Below are 17,553 nucleotides of genomic sequence, written 5' to 3' on the forward strand. Positions count from 1 at the left end.
GGAATCCCCGGTGTTGTATGTTTTTGTTTTTTTTGTTGTTTTTGTTAGATGGTTGTCTCCGTCTGTCCCTGGGGATGAACTACCCTTTTAGATCTGCTGTGATTGCGCTGGCTGGTGTCGGCGTGTGTTACGGAAGTAGACAGCCCAATTGTAATCATCAACCAAATTTGAAAGCCATATCTTGGGAAATCCTCCACTTGTCTCTGAAATATATGGTGCAACACATCACAAACACCCAAACGTAGTATCAATATTTCATTTGTACCGGCCTAGACTGTATCGTATCGCACCGTCTGTATCAATTTCCCTCTGTGTCAAGCAGGCCCGCCCTCGCCTGGGGCTGCCCGATCTGTCCACCTATTTCCTCCGTTTAACATGCAAAGTGCCAAACTGCCAATCTCAACGATCCCATCGGTTCACCCTTCCTTAGAATGCCATACGAACTAAGCCAGACCGGACCGAACGAGCCTGCAAACGCCAATATGGTAAAGAAACGACGGAAAATGGGAGAAATGAAGCGAAAAGCGGGAAAGAGTAAGAATCCCAAGCCCAGGCGAACCAACCCAAGCGCCATCCACATCGACAATCCAGGAAAGGAAAGTAAAAAACGAGAAGGAGAAAAAAATATACTACTAGTAGCAATAAATAATAGCCAGTAAAATAAACAGCAAGGATGATGACCATCGGGCCCATCGCCCACGAACCCCCTTAGGGGCGGTGCCTCCTTTCCAAAACGCCTTGTGTCTGTCGATGACTGTGTCTGTAGGTGCGCGCATGCGTGACAGCGCCACTATGTGTGTGTGTCCCAAATCGCCATATCCCATCCTCTTGGTGACCAGAAGCGACGCCCAGTAGTATGTCCCAGCAAGTTGAAAAAAAAAAAACGAAAACCCAATCAATGTGCAGTTGAAACAACTATATAAGCATGCTAACTCCGACGAATGTGGGGTTGTTGTCCCTCAAAAACGTAATTCGCACCGCAAAGTGTGCCAGCCCGTCGTCCCTCTTTCGGCTCTCGTCAAGTCATGACCTCGGCCAGGCGCCATGAGGGACTCCTCGCCCACAAAGGCAAGCAGTGCCTCGAATGTGAGAGAAAAACGAAAAGGAGAAAGAACTCCGGAAGGCAAGGGAAACAGGGAAAATCAAAACTGGGCCGGCCGCGGGGCGTGTGCTCACAGCTCTATGAGCCGTGGTATCTTTCGTTCGTTATGGTCGTTACAGGGGAGGGTTGGCCGTTTTCTTCATGCGGGCACGCTCCGTGGTGTGGCGTCCCCGCTAAGTCGCCGCATGGCGATCTGTTGCTGATATTGCTGCTGTTGTTGCTGAGCTTTCTCAGCCGCCTCAATCATTTGCACCCTCTTTCGCAGACTGGTCAGTCTGGTGTTGATCATTTGTACCACTACGGGAGATCGGAGACGTTAGCAACGGTGATCCACGATCGATGGTCTACCACACTCCTCTCCATAACCACCATAGAAAACTTCAAAAGAAAAAAGGGGGCTCACCTTTCTGCACTGTCTGCTTGTCGTCGCCGCTCATTTCGCTCGCCGCGTCTTGAGCAGCGACCGGCGGCTCTTCTTTGGACGATGACGACACGCGCCGCTTCGGAAGGTGGTCGTCGTCGTTATCCAGCACCGCCTCGAGCATGCGAATCGCGGTGACGTACGAAATCTCGCACCCCTCGAGATCCGTGCTCGCAATCTCGTTGATGGCTGCTGTGCGACTCATCTCGACGGCCCGGTCATACATCAGCTTCTCAGCGCTGATCCCGGCCGAGAGGAACACACCCTCAGCTCCCGAACCGCTGATGGCGCTCGCCTCGCCCGGGTGATTGCTCGGGTGGGAAGGGTGCTCCTCCGGCAGCTGCTTCTGGGCCTCAATGAGCTTCAGGCGAACAATTTCAGCCTTCTCCAGTACTTCGTTGAACCGCCCCCGGATCCACTGAACTGCCGCGTTGATCTTCAACGCAAGCGCCTGCGTATTGACTGAGTCACGCGTGGCGGAATGCCCACTGCTGGTGTTGCTCGACGACTCCGCCCGGTTCTTGCGAGACCACCAGAGACTGGCAATGTCCATCGACTTGGCGAGCAAGGACAGCGCCTTGACGTACAGCACGAGAGCCTCCTCCGACAGCGAGACCACCGCGTCCATGGTGAGGCCCTCTTCCTCCTCGCCCATCCTGTCGGCTGGGACACCCCCTAGGCCGTGCTCGATCGAGGGAGCTAGCGGGATCAGTTGCTTGTACTTGACTTCGGCAAACCCGTATACAACGTCGCTCCGCGTAGCATAGTCCTCGATGCACTGGGCAACCCGGGAGTCCTCATCGACGGGGGCGCTTTGCTTGCCGTCTGTAATCAGACCCGCCGGGGCGGTGGGCGTGGGGTACGCTGGGAATGGGCTGTACATCTGCGGTGGGGGTGACTGCCCCTTGTTCAGCAACTGTGGCGAATACTTGAACCCAAATAAGCGGAGACTGGCGTCTTGGATAGCCTTGGAGATCACCGACGTCGCGGCCCCAGGGCTCCTGGAGAGCGCCTTGTCGTACGAGGCTTTCCGGTAATGATCGCCTCGCCCGGGTGAGCCGCGTGACGAGTGACTCGGAACAGCACCCGTCGTCGAGGTCGGGTTTCCTTGCTGCGTGGCCCGCCGGACAATTTGGCCGGACTTGGGCGACTGTGCCAGGGCCTGAGCCTCCGAGATCTGATCGGCGAGAGCGTTGACGGCAACCTGTTTCTTGTCGACAACCACGTACTCGCGCTCAAACGCAATGTCTTCCGCCGCATGGTCCTCATCTGTGAGGACTCGACTGGCCGCAGACTGCGGCGGAAACTGGTCGTCGCGGATCGGTGGCCGCGGGGACGCATTCGAGTATCGGCGGTTTCGGTCCACGTATGAAATGGGTCTGACAGGCGCCGAGGTCGACGGTTGTACGCCAGGTCGGCGTATCCCCAGACCTTCCTCCGTCTCTTGTCGAGGGGAATAGCTCAACTGGGGGCTAGGGACTCGTTGCTCCAACGGATTTGGCTTCGTTTCAATGGGTGTCGCCAGGGGTGATGAACGGCGCGGCTTAGAGGATGGCGGGACACCGTGTTCACGCCCCTGCTCCTGGTCCGCGATATGCCGCCGGAGAGATGGTCTACGAGATAACACCGAGCCTCCGCCTTCATTCCCGTTCGGGGATCTGGCCTCAGCCATGGGCAAGGTCTCCGGCTTCGGTATGTCGTCTTCCACAAGGCCGGGGATGGGATTCGTAATAACGGAATGGCTGAACAAGTCCTCAAAGCTTATCCGCTCGACCGGGTTCCGCTTCAGCAGGGCTCGAGTCAGACCCTTCAGTTCAGAGCTGACAACGCTTTCTCGCGGAAACCGGATGTCATCCTCAGCAGCCTCGATCTTCCTAAGCAGCTCCACATGGTTACGTGCGCGGAAGGGCGGCTTTCCCGTTATCATCTCATACAGCACAGTGCCCACGGACCACAGATCAGCCTTGGCGTCGTACCGTTCATACCGGAGGATCTCGGGAGCCATGTATAATGGCGAGCCGCACAGCGTCTCGGCGAGGGAAGTTGAGGGGAGAACTCGAGCGAAGCCAAAGTCGGCCAACTTCAGCATGGGGAGCGAAGGCAGACCGACGGCAGGGGTGAGCGAATCGTGGCTGGCGCTGAGGATTTGCTTCCGCATCTTGTTGGCCTCGCGGTATTGTGGAGAAGGTAGTAGGAGTAGGTTCTGAGGCTTGACATCGCGGTGGATGAGGTTTGCTTCGCGCAGAAACCTAGTCGCGCTAGTCAGTTGTTTCAAAAAGTGACGGATGACGACCTCGTTGAGCCCCGAGTTGGGCGCGACGGGGTATTTGCGGGCCAACTCGTGGGTGGCCGGATTTGTAATGAGTTTGTCACGCTTCCGGATGAAAAGCGACAGGTCCCCGAGTTCGCAGTATTCCATGATGAGGTTGATGTGCGAGTCAGACTCGACGCAGTCGTGGAGAGCCACAATGTGGGGGTGCCGTAGGCGCTTGAGGATCTTGATCTCGCCATAGAGATTCTCCTTCAGCTTCTTGTTCAGCCGCGTGAGCTCGACGGACTTGATGGCAACCAGTGCGCCAGTGACCTGGTGTGGGCGGCTGAGAGTTAGCACAACTGCGAGGCTCCAAGCATGAATAGAGGCGGCGATGTTCGCCGACGCGGCCCAGCCACAGTACTTCTATAACTAACCACCAGGAGCAGCGGGGTAAAAACGAACCTTGTGGCGCCCAGAGTATACCTGGGCAAAGCTCCCTTTCCCTATCTCCTTCTCGATCACAAAATTCCCGACAGCATCCTCACTAGACGGCCGCGACCGCCGCGAGGAAGCGGTCCGCTCAGCCATGGCTTCGTACGCGAGTTTGAAGATCACAAGAACCGGGCGAGAGGTGTTGGAACGGGCCTAGCCCGAAGGGCTACGATATGCGAAAGACGTCGGCCGGCGGCGGGGTCGTCATGTATACGTATGGCGGGGTCGGTTGTTAAGAGGTCAGAAGACTCAGTGGCTCGAGGGTTGGATCGGGGGAGAAGAGCTGTGGATGAATGAGGAGGGATAGTTGAGGACGGAAAAATGCTGGCAGCAGGAGGGCTTCGGTTTGTGGAAGGCTGAAGTCGTTAGGCGCAGGAGCAGATGCGGGCGCGTTCTGCCTAGGCCGTGGGCGGGGATGCAGCAGGGTCCCTATAGGACAGGAGGTAGTAAGTGCGAAGATGTCAGGCTGTCTTGGCAGTTGTAGGGTGTGGTAGGCCGGAAGGTGGTGGCGCTCGTCGAGGGTGTATTCACAGGTTCAAGAAGGAAGAATAGGGAACGAGTTCGTTGCAGTTCAGGTTGTTGTTGAGTTGAAGTGCCCCGGTGACGAAATAGCGAACACGCGAGTCTGCGGCGGTGGGTGCTGCGGAGTGGAGGTCGGGTGTAAGGTAAATGTGACTGGGATCGACTTGTTGAAAGCAGGGGTCCTGGGCTGTGGGCAATAGATGTGCTCCGCTAGGCCCTCTTCTTTCCTACTTCGGTTGCAAGGCAGGATATGGTTGAAGAGAAGTCTAGAGAACAAGCCAAAAAGAAGCGTGCCCAGACCAAACGCCGGGTGAGATGTGCGGGATGGGCCGTCGCGCGCCGGTGTGTTCTCCAGGAGTGGGAGATAGGAAAGGAGCTTGGGGAGGTGGGAGAAACGTCCGTTTGAAGAGGAGTGAGAGAGAGATGGTCCCACACGGCACTGTGACGTTCCAAGGTCAACCAAATGACTCAGACGCAATCAGCAGCGGAGGAGATGGCGTGCGCTGGGTGATTTTTGACAAGGTCAAAACTCACGAGCGGGGGCGGGTGAGGAAGACAATGAAATGCTCAAGCGATGCAGCGTGAGCGGGTGAGGGTTGAGATGGAAAAGAGAAAGGAAGAGATGGAAGAAACCTGGGAGAGACCTCTTGAGGGCCGAGGGCAACCTGGAAATGACGAGAGAGGGCCGGCCGGAATGGCAATCAGGTCGCTCCGGGCCTGTTCCTGTTGCCAGGTGGGTGCTGTGCAGCTGCAGCTGGGGAATGGCCAGAGCGCCAGCGCACAGGGCCGGAGGTGCTGTCCTTGATTCCTTCACTGGAACGAACATGGAGCGTCGACTTGCACGGAGCGGGCAGCCCAGCCACGAGCATGTGCGAATGTTGGAGGCTGACACAGTGCTCGTGATGTGCGGCCCCTGGTGGACGTCTTCTTGTATTGTTCAGGTACCATTCAAGGCTACCTCTGGTAAGAAAGTACATTGTCTATACCTACACACCACTCTTCCCGTCCCAGTTAGGTCGGGGTGAGACTGGACGCGCTCGAACAACATTTGCGATAAGGCTCCGCGATAGCACCATGCCGCAGGTCCACAATGGAGACCGCCTTTACTGTGTACACCAAACACTCACCATCCACCACTTCGCTTGCGTCTTCGAAGGCGATGATGAGATAAGCCCTGTCATGGCTCAAGTCTCCTGGCGGAGAGTGAGAAGCGCACAGTTGATGTCAAATCAGATTTGGAAAAGGCACGCACAGTCCCAGAGCCGACAGGGCGCTGTGCGCCCAGTGCGGTGTCGCAGTTCCGGTTCCTTCCGCAGCGCTGTCGGACGATTCGAAAAGCGGGAGTCCAAAGCTCGACGGTGAAGGAGCTCGCTTGTTATCGCGAGCAGCTGGCAAATAGCCAGCGGGCTATCAAGGTGCCTTGGAGTCCAAGCATGAGTTTCCCACTCGTTCCATCTCCAATCCGCCTCAGGAAAACGACCCACTGGATGGAAGCGAAGTCCAAGGCGCAGGCGGTCGTTTGGTCACTCGCTCGCTTCCAAAAACGGGTGCTGCGACCCACCCATATCGCAATCACCACATGAGGAATCGATCATAAGCAAAGCAACGCAGGACGGCCAAAAAAGGGAAAACTGTCCCTGATAACCTTTTTGATACGCAGGACTTCTTTCAAAGACCTTCCAAAATTTTTGATTGCAAAACGGATTATTCCCTTCCCTTCCAACCCACGACAGCCATTGATCTTCCCCAGCATTACTATCCGGAGACCCGGGCTCCCTCCGTCCCTCCCCGCCTGGTTCCATGATCCATGACTGATCAACCCTGGCGCAGAGCATGGGATGCGGTCAGGTGGTCAACCCAAACCCAAGCCATCGCGCCGTCGCGCCGTCGTCGGTCTTGGGGGAATGCTTCCAATTGCAACCGGAAGGGGTACTCCACACAGTTTGCAGTCGGCTGTTTCAAGTTTTTGTTTACGTGGTTGAAGCTAGGATTGTTGCGTTGAGATTCCTTCAACCCGCAAGGTAAGCAAATCATCAACGGCTGCCCGGATGCTCACCAAAGCGCCAAATCAAACAGGAGGTGGGTGGCTCAAAGTGGATCTGAATATCTTAAAGAGTACACAATGCTACTAATTAGACGCATGTATTCCATTCAAACAGTCGCTCCTTTCTGCCGTCGAACTTATCATTCTATCGGTCGTCCAGCAGCTCTTGTGCTCTCTCCTCTCTCCAAATGTTTCCATCCGTCTGTCGTGTTCCTCGCACGGCGCCCCAGCGGTCAACAGCAGCCTCCCGCGGAACCCCCTCCGGATACACACAGTCGACCAAGTCCTCAACTCGGTTCCTTTGGTAAACACACATCCTGAGATCCAACTTCAGGAACCAACCAGATTCGTCCGCCCCAGGCACCCTTACCCCATCTGTCTTCCCGGGGGAAGTCTGCCTTCTAGATCCCCTGGAAGGCCTGCAGCTGGGGTTTGCTGCAAGATGGGTTGCTTGCCAGAGAGGCTGCCACGTTGAATTTGAACTGAACACCTGAGATGAAGGCAATACATGCTTGTCGTCACGGCATTAACTCGCTCCCTTTTGACAACTAACTATCACTGGCAGAGAAAGACCAGGCACCCGGATCCGAGCGCCCGCCAAGTCCTCCCTTGCCAGAGCTCCGTCTCCACGACGACGTTTGGCCAGAGTTGACCTCCATATCATTCAATACACTAGTCACATCCGGATAACTCTTCCGACTTGAGAAAACCCTAAAGTAGGCAGATCTGTCTCCAAGGCATCCATGAAGGAACGCGCGCGCACACACGCCAGCAAAAACGCAGCCAGTCTTGGTTGTCCAGGGGCATTCCCCCGTGGCTGGCCGGAGTATTCCCAATCGGGAAGGGGGTGTGACGAATGCAACGACCAAGTCCTCCAGGGCTGTCCACTCAAGTCAGACCGAGTCCAGATAACGGCTCGGGGGGTCGCACAACATTGCCAATCCCGCTGCTTAGAGCCGAGAAAGCTGAAGAAAAGAGGGTATCAAAAAGCAAAGTTGAAAGAGTCAGAGATGGGGCCTAACATCAATTGCGAATATATAAGACAACGTGTCGAAACTCAAAGGGCGTTTGGGACTTAGTATGATTGCCTCCCGTTGGGATGTTTTGACAGGTCAATTGATGCTGGAGACGAGCACGATTGTTGGCGGGAACTGAACGCGTTGAAGTTGCCCCAGACAACGGCCATTGGTAGGGAGATTTCCCGTAAATGTGGCACAGCGTGTTGTTATCTGAGAGGCGGAGTTGCGTCTGACAAGCTTTCTTCATACTGTACTATGTATGTACACTGCTTCGTACATGCTCGGCCTAGATCCTCCAATATCTTGAACTGCTCTTTACCTCCAAACTGTAACTACGTGTAAGTTGCCCGTTTAACCATCGGTCAAGAAACCCCCACAGCCGGCCTCAATTCAGGGTCTCGTTCCTAGCGGCTGGCCGCCCACCATCCCTCCCTTCCCCCTTTCCTTTCCGGGGCGCCGGGTGACTCCCCAGCACGCGGCCTATTCGTCCCGTCAAAAAGGGCACCACTTTACCACCGACCTTGCAGAAAATCAAGACAAATGATAATCCAATTGGCCGCCCTCAACTGTGACCCTCTGCTTTCCTCCCAAGGTCGTTCCAGTCATCCGTCCCGTCCGCCCACTCACTGGCCAATGCTCCCGTCCTCCTGCAACCTATCCATCAGCAATCATTGACCGACTTCACCCCATTTGTCTCAAAGAAACAACTTTCCTTCCTGCAGCTCACGCATCCGCGGGTCGGGATTGAGCCACGTGTGGGGGGGGTGGTTCTGCGAGCGCGCCTGGCTCGCAGAGATCCTCTGTAACCAGCCGGATAACTTGAGCCCCGCAGAGCTTCTTGAACTCTGTATCCAGGCGGCCGAGCTAAAGGTTATCCTTTGCGACAAACGGGAGACTGTGAGGCTGGACTGTATCCGACGGAGGGCGTAGGCGTAGGTGTAGGCCAACGTCACAGTGAAGGAGGAGTCTCCTGGGCTGGACCCCTTCCCGCTCCTGATGGACAGGAAGCAATGTCCACGCTGCATTGGGGATGAGACCCTGTCCCAGGAGGATAGGAAGTTCAAGTACTGTCGACCGGCGGTGATGTTCGACCATTTCGACAGGAAGCACGCGCAACAGCTGAAGCGGGGTGAAGCAGTTGTTATGCAATCATCCCAAGTGTAGGGACGAGGCGCTGGAATTTAAGCACTTGAACCATTTCAAGAACCACATGGAGAGGGTCCACGGCGTTAGATTACGGGATTGAGTGTATTTCGTTGATCTTATTGTCAGGTTAGCTATTCGATTTCTTGGAACTTTGTGATGAGCTAAGCTTCTTAGGACTCCTTGACGTGATGATGGAAGCTGTAATGATATCCGTCGCCAACTGTCAACGGTCTTTACCAAGTAGAAGTCAGGGCCCGGGGGTCTGGGTTGCCGAGAGGCAGATATCTGTATAGACAGATCCGCGTACGCAGTTCCGTGGAGGCAGGCGACACGCAGTGGACGAGACTTCCGGAGCGGAGCTGCCTCAGACGTGTAGCATAACGGGCTGAGCCTTCAGAGCCTGCAGAGCAGCAGAGCCCACGAGAGACCAGCCGGACGACCTGAGCGCTACAGAGCTGCTTGAACTCCGCATCCAGGCGACCGGGCTCATGGTCGCCGTCGCCCGTGCCGCAAACGTGAGGCCGCAAGCGGAACCACATCCGACGGGAAGCATGAGCCGACATCACGATGATCTTGACTGGGTCAGAGCAATGCTTACCTACATTGCTAGGACTCGTCACTTTGCACCGCAAGCATGAATTGATCTCTGTCACACACCTCGATATTTCAGCCCGATTCAATCAAGCCCTCCATTGATCCTAAGAATCGAGCAATCAAACCCCATAAGACAACACCTTCTTTTTCTTGCCGACTTGCCCTTCTTCGCGGAGGAGACAGGACCCCATTCGTAATCCGGCTCTTCAATCTCAGCCGCCACCGTATGTGACACCTCCTGAAGCTCTTCATCAACCTCGGCAGGCGCAAGCTCCATAGTCACGCCCAGTGTCGAGCTGTAGGCAATTTCCGGAGGCGGGGGGGGATGACCTCACCGGGAGTGGGAAGGCATGTTGACGGGCGACGGCGGATGTTATTGATAGCGACCAGCGGCTTGCAGAGCAATCACAAGGGTGTCCGGTTTTGCTCGATTCGGGGCGCTGTTGCAGAGCGATAGCCTATGGCTATAGCTTGGATAAGAATTGGACATTGTATGGGCTTCAAGGAGATTATGACATACGGTATCTGAGGAAATGTATAACGCCAGTCAGATTGTAGACTTGCCCTTTCGGTTATCCTCCGGGCGCTAATAGAAATTGTATTGTATTGTCATTTAATATCCGAGGAAAAATCACTATTCCAAGGGTTCGACATCATCATGATGGCATTCTGTAGACATCGGTTTAGGTCTTTAATCCGCAGAACCCCCGTCAGTAGAGTGCCATACGGCAAGAAGTTACCACTTCAGAATAAACGCTTCTGATTTAGTACCACTTGACGGAACGGAATCCAAAACTGTCGCGGTGCGGCACAATCGTCTAGGCTGCTAAAGAACATGGTCTCGGTACAACAAAGCAAACAGAGCAATGCGGAACGAAAACGGGGGAGGGACGAGTGTCGTGAGATACTATCTCGGCATATCCATCCGTAAGGCTATGCGGTCATGCCCTAAGAACCAACTATTTTCACTAGACGAGAGATTAGGCATCGAAATAAAGCCGGCCGAAGTCCGCCTCAAGCCTCGCGCGAAAGGCAAAGGCGGAAAGGAAAGATAACTCATAGAAGAATGGACACAGATTCAATGACTACCAGATTCTGGTCACTCCCCCCGCAGCCCCGCTTCAAAGTTCACGTCCGCCCGTTCCGAAACCTCCACCTCAACGACTCCTTCCACTCGTCCTCGTCCTCAACACTGATCTCAGCCGGCCGATTCAGCTGCAGCAACAACCTCTCGTTCCCCTCAGGCTCGTAGTCGTCATCCTCAGCCGCGTTCCTCGCCTTGAGAACCTGCTCCCTCTGCCCTATAAGCCACGGATGCACCGCCGTGACGTAATCGTGCACCGTCACAAACTCCCCGTTCGATGCGCTCACGACCAGCGGCCTAAACTCGGGCGGCTCCCGCTCCCCCTCCGGTTCGTCGGCCTCGTTGTCGAGGCCCTCCTGGTTCGCGGTCCACCAGCTGTCGCGCCAGTCCATCAGGTTGGTTTCCTTGACTTCCAGGGAGGCGACGGGCGGTTCGGTCATGGGCGACTCGGAGATGGGGTGCCAGGTGGTGCCGGCGAGGGTTTGGCGGAAGTAGGCGTCGCGTGGGGCGTCGGGGTTGAGGTCTGGAGGCATGACGGTGACGGCGGTGGAGAGGGGGCCTTGGAGCGTCCAGTAGAGACGTTTGGCGGGCTGGGAGAGCATTGCTAGAGGAGGACCAGGTGGCGGTGCTCCAGGAGCGTTGTTGTTGTTGTTGTTGGGGGTAGATGAGGACATTTTGACGCTGTGTGCGAGGTGGTATAGGTAGCTCAGAAGCGAAGCAGCGGTGTTTTTGGAGTCTTGGACGGCTCAGGATGGGCGGCAATAGAGAGGGAGCCTAGCCAAGGTTATAGCAGTAGGCAGGTACGCGGCGCCACCCCCGCTCCGGCTGTACTCCGGGCGCTTAAACCAGGGTACCTTAGAATTCTGATGCCCCGCCGAGCTCACGTCTGGTATTTTGACCCCCCGGCTAAACTAGGTACTACCTATGCAGTACTCCATTTCCCGCCAAGGTACACAGCATCACAGGAACCCGGCGGTTATCCGTTCACGGTTCAACAGCTAGTAAACAAAGCTGGTCACTGGTGCCTGTATTATACGCTAAACTGTGCTATAGTATCAGCGTTACATGGTAATTCTGAATTTCTGTCAATTATTTTCTGATGCTACCGACACCCTCATCAAGATTCAACTATCATCGCGTCGACGCGTGCCCATCCGTGACACGAACGGCGAACCCCCCTGTGGTCTACGAAGAAGGGTCCGGGTTCCGTACCAATTTGACAATAATATCCGCCGGCTTCATCCCGCTCGCAAGGTAGTCCGACGTGTGATAGGCCGGATCAGCCGCATCGACCGTCACGCCCATTTGCCCCCCATTCTTCCCGCACGACCCCAGCAAGCTCGCGGCCAGCTGCTCATCCGTGGCATCCGCGCCGCCATCGATCGTGCGTGCCAGGTCCGTGTAGGTGACGCCCGAGTTCGTGCGGGGATTGATGTGCTTCGCCAGCGCGAGGACGGTGCCGGCCCCCGCCAGCGGCAGGGTCCACTCGCTGCAGTCGAACTCCGAGGGCATTTGCCAGATGGGGTTGCCGTTGTTGTCGGCCTGGTAGCGCAGGAAGGCGGCCGCGTAGGAGATGTCGTCCGGGTCGAGGTCCTGGGACGTCCCGCCGCTGACGCCGTAGCAGACCTGGGGGGCCGTCTCGCCGCAGGCGCGTTTAGCCAGGAGGGAGAGCGGGACGGTTTGGTCGCGGTGGAAGGGGGATGTCTTGGGGAGGGAGGCGGCGGCTGCGAGGCCGAGGAGGGAAAGGGGGAGGAGGTTGGAAAGATGCATGGTGGATGGTGGGTGGATGATGGATGGTGTTGAGTCTGTTAGATGTATAGCAAGCGGCAAAGATCGCCGTGACAGGCGAGCGCGGAGCTCGCTTTTATGCGAATAATGCGATTTCTAGTCCTTCGATTCCTTCAGAGCATCTCCACGATGCTATCACGACGTACTGTCTCAACTGTTTACCAGTAACTGTTTCCCAGTAACTGTTTACCAGTAACTTCTTACACGTGTACCAGTATTCCAATTAAAATCCAAACCGAAAAGCCCCGGGCCGAGTGTGGCCAAGTACAGAGTTGGCGCCCCGCTCGACTGTAAAGCCCTTGTGTCTGCCAGGTCTGTCTTAATCTCGTGCCGTGCGTGCGCCTGCCGTCCTCAAAGTCCCAATGTAGGAGGTAGTGTCGACACCGACTCGGTGTGTCTTTTGGACACTGGATAGACAAACGAATAACAGCGGCATCCAGCGACTGCCTGTCCAATTAATATAAGCACGCTGCACCAGATGTCAATTATCTCGGAAGTATTATTCAAAAGCTCCACAAGACTCCTCTCTGTGTAAGCTTCTAGACTGTCTGGACTGCTAGGTTCGTGCAGCGTGCTGCGAGCCTGCGATATTAGGGATGCATTTTGGGGGCCAACCGCCAAACCGGTCTTAGTTCAGAGATTCCATCTCGCCACGATCCTCCTGCCGACTGCCCGACATAGACATCATTCGTCGAAATTACGAATATTGGAAATCACCGAGGGTTACATCTTCCCTAACTGTTAATTAGGTTACACTTACTGCAAGGTGCTTGTGCTTGCATTTTGGGGGCCAACCGCCAAACCGGTCTTCGGAGTTCAGAGATTCCATCTCGCCACGATCCTCCTGCCGACTGTCCGACATAGACATCATTCGTCGAAATTACGAATATTGGAAATCACCGAGGGTTACATCTTCCCTAACTGTTAATTAGGCTACACTTACTGCAAGGTGCTTGTGCTTGCATTTATAGGCCTTCATTTGTAGCCCTATGAGTCTGGCGGCCCCCCAAGAGCTTTATTACCTAACTACCTATAATTTGGGGTGTTGGTTGCCTCCGGGCGGCCGGGTGTCACCGGGTAAAAGGCGAGCTGAAAGTTCGAACCAATCCTTCCCGGAATCCCGGTTTGTGGTGATCTGGATCGTGGGGCGCATTACACGAGACGCAGGAACTGATGGTAGGATCTGTGGACTGTGGTGAGAAAGCAGGTAGTTGGGTAATAGAAAGGGAAGCAGCAAAGTTGCCGAAATATCCGACTACTACTATTCAGTTTTAGTGTACATAGTAAAGGCTAGACTATGCACCTTAATTAAGGTACGGCTCGATATGACGCAGTGCTGATCTGCCTAGTGCCAAGCAACCCTGCTAGCTTGTGGACAGTGGAGGGTGCCCTGGCAAGGGGGTTAAACTTTTGCTTGCAACCGCAACCGTACTCCGCAGTACCCAGTCACATGCCAGTACATCGAATGTAACCACCACAACTATCTATTATTGCATCCAGCTAGTAATAGGCAAGTAATTCTTATTCACAGCTTACAGCGGCAGTTTCTGCCGACCCTGCATCCTGACAGAAAACAGCAGAGTCTTCAAAGTTCACTGCACTACTCGTGTAGCTGCTGTAGCAGCCCCAGTGCCATTCGTCTGGGCGCTAGTACTGGCCCCGCTGGAGGTTATCGTGGTTGTCGTGGTTGTCGTGGTTGTCGTGCAATTCCCCGACTGGCAGTTCCCCGGCCCACAGAAGGCGTCGCCGGTGCCGCACTTGCCCCCGTCCAGGCTGCAGCAGTCTCCCCACTTGCCGGCGCACAGCGCGAAGCCGTATGCGTAGCCGCAGTTTCCGTCGGTCGTGTAGATGGTGTGGCCGGGGCACTGGCCCTCCCAGCAGATACCGGGGGAACAGTCGTCTCTGTGTCGGTGTCAGTGTCAGACTGTCAGTGCGTGAGAGAAGAAAATGAGAAGCAAGGGAAAGGAGGACGCACTCGGTCTGGCCGCACTTCCAAGTCGCGGCGTTGCAGCACTGTCCAAAATCCGACCCGATACAGGTCGCATTCTTGTGGTCTGGCCCGCAGAAGCCGTCTGTGGAGCGGAGGGGTTCTATGACTGTAGGTAATAATAACAAACGAAACATCAGCACGGCCATCTGAGATTCTGAGTCGACAGCACCAGGGTCACTCACACCCGTCCACGCAATACTCGGTATTCGGCTGGATGCCCTCGCAGTCCGGGGCCAGCGTCGGGTTCAGCATCCAGAACTTGTCCAGGGTGATGCCAAAGTCGTCGGCCAGCTGGCTGCAGGACCAGTAGCCGACGTTGTCGTAGGTCTGCGCCCAGCTGCGGCAGTTGATATCGCCGGGGTTCACGGTCGCCGCCCGCACGTAGGGCTTCACTGCCGCGCGGGAGGGGGCAGCAGCAGCGTCGACCTTCCGAGCGGCGTCCCATGTCCAGGTCCAGGGCTGGCAGTCGTCTGCCGAGGCATGGTGCAGGAGAGGCAAGAGAGCCAGGAAGGTGACTCGGGCGATAGCAAGAGGGGAATAGGAATGGAGGTTGTTGTGCTTCATGGCTGTTGCTGCTGGAGGAGACAGAGCCTGGAGGACTCGGGAGTATTGGGGGGACAATGGTAATGGTTGTTGTTGAAGAGGGTTCGATCTAGTCTCAAGTTACCAATAAGGTTTGGGGGCCAATGTCCGATGATGGTCCGAGGTGTTGTTGGTAAGCCAGCGGTCAGCGGAACTTTGGTATATATTGCTGATATTGCTGACCATCTTGGAACGACCAAAGAAGGAGTGGAACGAATACCACGAAACATGCCTTGACCGACGCGCCTTCTTGTTGCGGCGACAAGGCTCGCTGCTATTGTGATACATACAAGGGTTGTCGAACAGCAGTTGGTTCTCTACCCGCTTATTGCTGGCTGCATGTGACAATCAACGCATACTACCTAATACCGGACCGACCGAGCCGGCCTGGGGGTCCAGAGCGTTATCGGCCGTGTGGCTGAGTACCCCGAGAGGTGAGCCGGAGGGTTGCAGCCGCATGGGCAGCAAGCACCAACAAGGAAGAATGGTGCCTCGTTATTAGGGGCATTGGGATCCGACACTCGAAGCCATCGAGATACCTAGCATGTCCTCGACTCCTCTGGGTTTTCCCAACGTCTATGAGTTTTTTTGTTCCAATACGTGTTAGAGCTTACCTATCTTGACCTTTTAGTGCATGGGCCAAGGTAGTCGTTGAACGTTCGGAAGCAGGCTAGCAGCCATGGTTTCTTCACTTTCTCTCGGCTCCTGGTTGGTGCTCGGCCTCGTCTCCCTCGTCTCCCTCCCACAGCAACAGAGACAGCCAGCCGTGGCCCAGGCGCAGTACGTGCAGGCCGTGACATCGGGATGGGTCCCGGCCCCGACCGGCGGCTCCGTGGTCCAGGTGCCGCAATGGCGCCCGACGGTCAACGACGCGCTGCAGCGGGTGATCGACATCTCGCCGGACCTGGTGGTGCTCGAGTACAACTGCTGGTACATGAAGGACATCTGCAAGAACGCCGACAACTGGTACAAGACGCCGCGGGGCCAGGCGCGCAGCATGCCGAACCGCTTCGCCTACGACTTTGCCTCGGGCAAGGCCTCGTCGTGGCGCAACCAGCAGCGGCGGCGGGCGTCGTGCGGGAGCTGGGACTCCAATCGGGTGTGCCCGCACTCGGACCAGGGCATCGTGATGCGGCACGACGGCCCGTGGCAGTACAAGGACCTGGAGCCAGGCACGACCATCGCCGAGATCCGGGCCAAGCGAGACAGCCAGGGCAACAAGATCCCCAGCTGGGTGCGGTACACGTGCGACGAGTTCCCGCCGGCGACCTGGATCGAGGGCGGCAGCGGGTCGGCGTCTCCGGAGGCGCAGCCCGACAACGCGCAGACGCGGTGCGCGGCCTTCCGGTGCAACGGCCGCTTCTCCGTCTTGGGCCTGCGCATCAAGGTCAAGGCCGAGCAGAACTGGCAGGCCACGGCCCACGACGTGCTGCAGCGGTCGCTCAAGGGGATCATCAACCGGCGCATCACGGAGTTCCCGTGGTTTGTGAACAAGGGGAGCGTCGCGTTCTTCGAGTTCCGCTACAACCTGGCCAGCGCCAACGCCAACGGTGTCGCGGCGACGGTGACGACGTTTAGTCCCGGGTCGGCGTCCGTGATCAAGCCGGTCACACAGGCCAAGCGGGACATCCTGGCCGAGAGGAATGGCACGAATGGCACGGCCAGAGAGGAGGATATGAGCCCCGAGCAGCTCGCGGCCTTGAACCACGAGGCGTTTTGGCGCTGGGCCGACACGGTCACGGTCGAGGAGCTGATGGCGTTTGGGCCGGGGGTTGCGAGCCAGCAGCATGTTCTCGCCAACCACACCGAGGCAGGCATGACGCCGACCTCCCTGCCGTGGATGGACTGGGATCCTGAGGAGGACTGGGATCCCGAGGAGTACCTTGAGGAGTACCATGCGCTGCCCGACGTCGTGTCTGACAAGCCCCGGGCCGACCCCAACAAGCTCAAACGCGCGGCTTCCGAGGGCACGACGTCCACGCCGGTCCTGCGCAACGCCAGCTCGGCCGCTCTCGCTCGGGCGCAGCAGCTGGTGGAGGAGGCCATCGCCAACTCGACACGGCTCAACGCTGCGCGGTACGCCAACCCGGCGCGCAACAAGTATCAGCTCAAGCCGAGGACGTCGTTCGGTCGACGTGATACTGCAGACGACACCGCGCCACCGCCGCTGCTGGATATCACGGACGAGCTGGCCGATGCGGCGGCCCTGGTATCCGAGGCCGAGGCGAGTGTTGGAAACACCATGCAGAGGACACAGGCCGCGTCGTCGGGCACCTTCTGGATGGAACATGTTGCGCGAATGGGCACGGTGGCGTTTGGGGACAGCTCTGATTACAAGGTGTTCCGGAACGTGCTGGACTATGGCGCCAAGGGGGATAACACGACGGTCAGACTCAGCACCTCTTCTCTTCTCCAAATTCTCTCCTATGCCGTCCAACCCAACCCTGACTGACATGTTATCCCTGACTGACATGTTATCCCTGACTGACATGTTATCCCTGACTGACATGTTATC

At 56.5% G+C, this 17,553-nt stretch overlaps 5 protein-coding genes across 5 annotated transcripts in view; 1 reads left to right on the plus strand and 4 right to left on the minus strand.

Moving 5' to 3' along the window:
* Nucleotides 1-1,241: 1,241 nt before the first annotated feature.
* Nucleotides 1,242-4,365, minus strand: C8A04DRAFT_25901 (uncharacterized protein; the record flags this gene model as incomplete). The annotated part of the gene is made up of 3 exons (XM_062779738.1): nucleotides 1,242-1,399; nucleotides 1,506-4,107; nucleotides 4,240-4,365. 3 exons carry the CDS (start codon nucleotides 4,363-4,365, stop codon nucleotides 1,242-1,244), a joined length of 2,886 nt encoding a protein of 961 aa, XP_062639762.1.
* A 6,357-nt stretch (nucleotides 4,366-10,722) lies between these two features.
* Nucleotides 10,723-11,352, minus strand: C8A04DRAFT_25902 (uncharacterized protein; the record flags this gene model as incomplete). Its single annotated transcript, XM_062779739.1, has 1 exon — nucleotides 10,723-11,352. One exon carries the CDS (start codon nucleotides 11,350-11,352, stop codon nucleotides 10,723-10,725), a length of 630 nt encoding a protein of 209 aa, XP_062639763.1.
* A 511-nt stretch (nucleotides 11,353-11,863) lies between these two features.
* C8A04DRAFT_25903 (uncharacterized protein) lies at nucleotides 11,864-12,448 on the minus strand (the record flags this gene model as incomplete). The annotated part of the gene is made up of 1 exon (XM_062779740.1): nucleotides 11,864-12,448. One exon carries the CDS (start codon nucleotides 12,446-12,448, stop codon nucleotides 11,864-11,866), a length of 585 nt encoding a protein of 194 aa, XP_062639764.1.
* Nucleotides 12,449-14,058: 1,610 nt separating this feature from the next.
* Nucleotides 14,059-15,020, minus strand: C8A04DRAFT_25904 (uncharacterized protein; the record flags this gene model as incomplete). Its single annotated transcript, XM_062779741.1, has 3 exons — nucleotides 14,059-14,368; nucleotides 14,442-14,562; nucleotides 14,639-15,020. 3 exons carry the CDS (start codon nucleotides 15,018-15,020, stop codon nucleotides 14,059-14,061), a joined length of 813 nt encoding a protein of 270 aa, XP_062639765.1.
* A 697-nt stretch (nucleotides 15,021-15,717) lies between these two features.
* C8A04DRAFT_9858 (pectate lyase superfamily protein-domain-containing protein) overlaps nucleotides 15,718-17,553 on the plus strand; it is a gene marked incomplete at both ends in the record, with an annotated part of 5,500 nt that continues 3,664 nt past the window's right edge. Inside the window, one exon of the mRNA XM_062785657.1 lies at nucleotides 15,718-17,424. Within this exon, the coding sequence (XP_062639766.1) occupies nucleotides 15,718-17,424 (1,707 nt within the window). The remainder of the gene's footprint in view (nucleotides 17,425-17,553) is intronic.

The sequence above is a fragment of the Dichotomopilus funicola genome (genome assembly GCF_033296635.1).
Source record: "Dichotomopilus funicola strain CBS 141.50 unplaced genomic scaffold C8A04scaffold_9, whole genome shotgun sequence".
In the NCBI taxonomy this organism is placed as follows: domain Eukaryota; kingdom Fungi; phylum Ascomycota; class Sordariomycetes; order Sordariales; family Chaetomiaceae; genus Dichotomopilus; species Dichotomopilus funicola.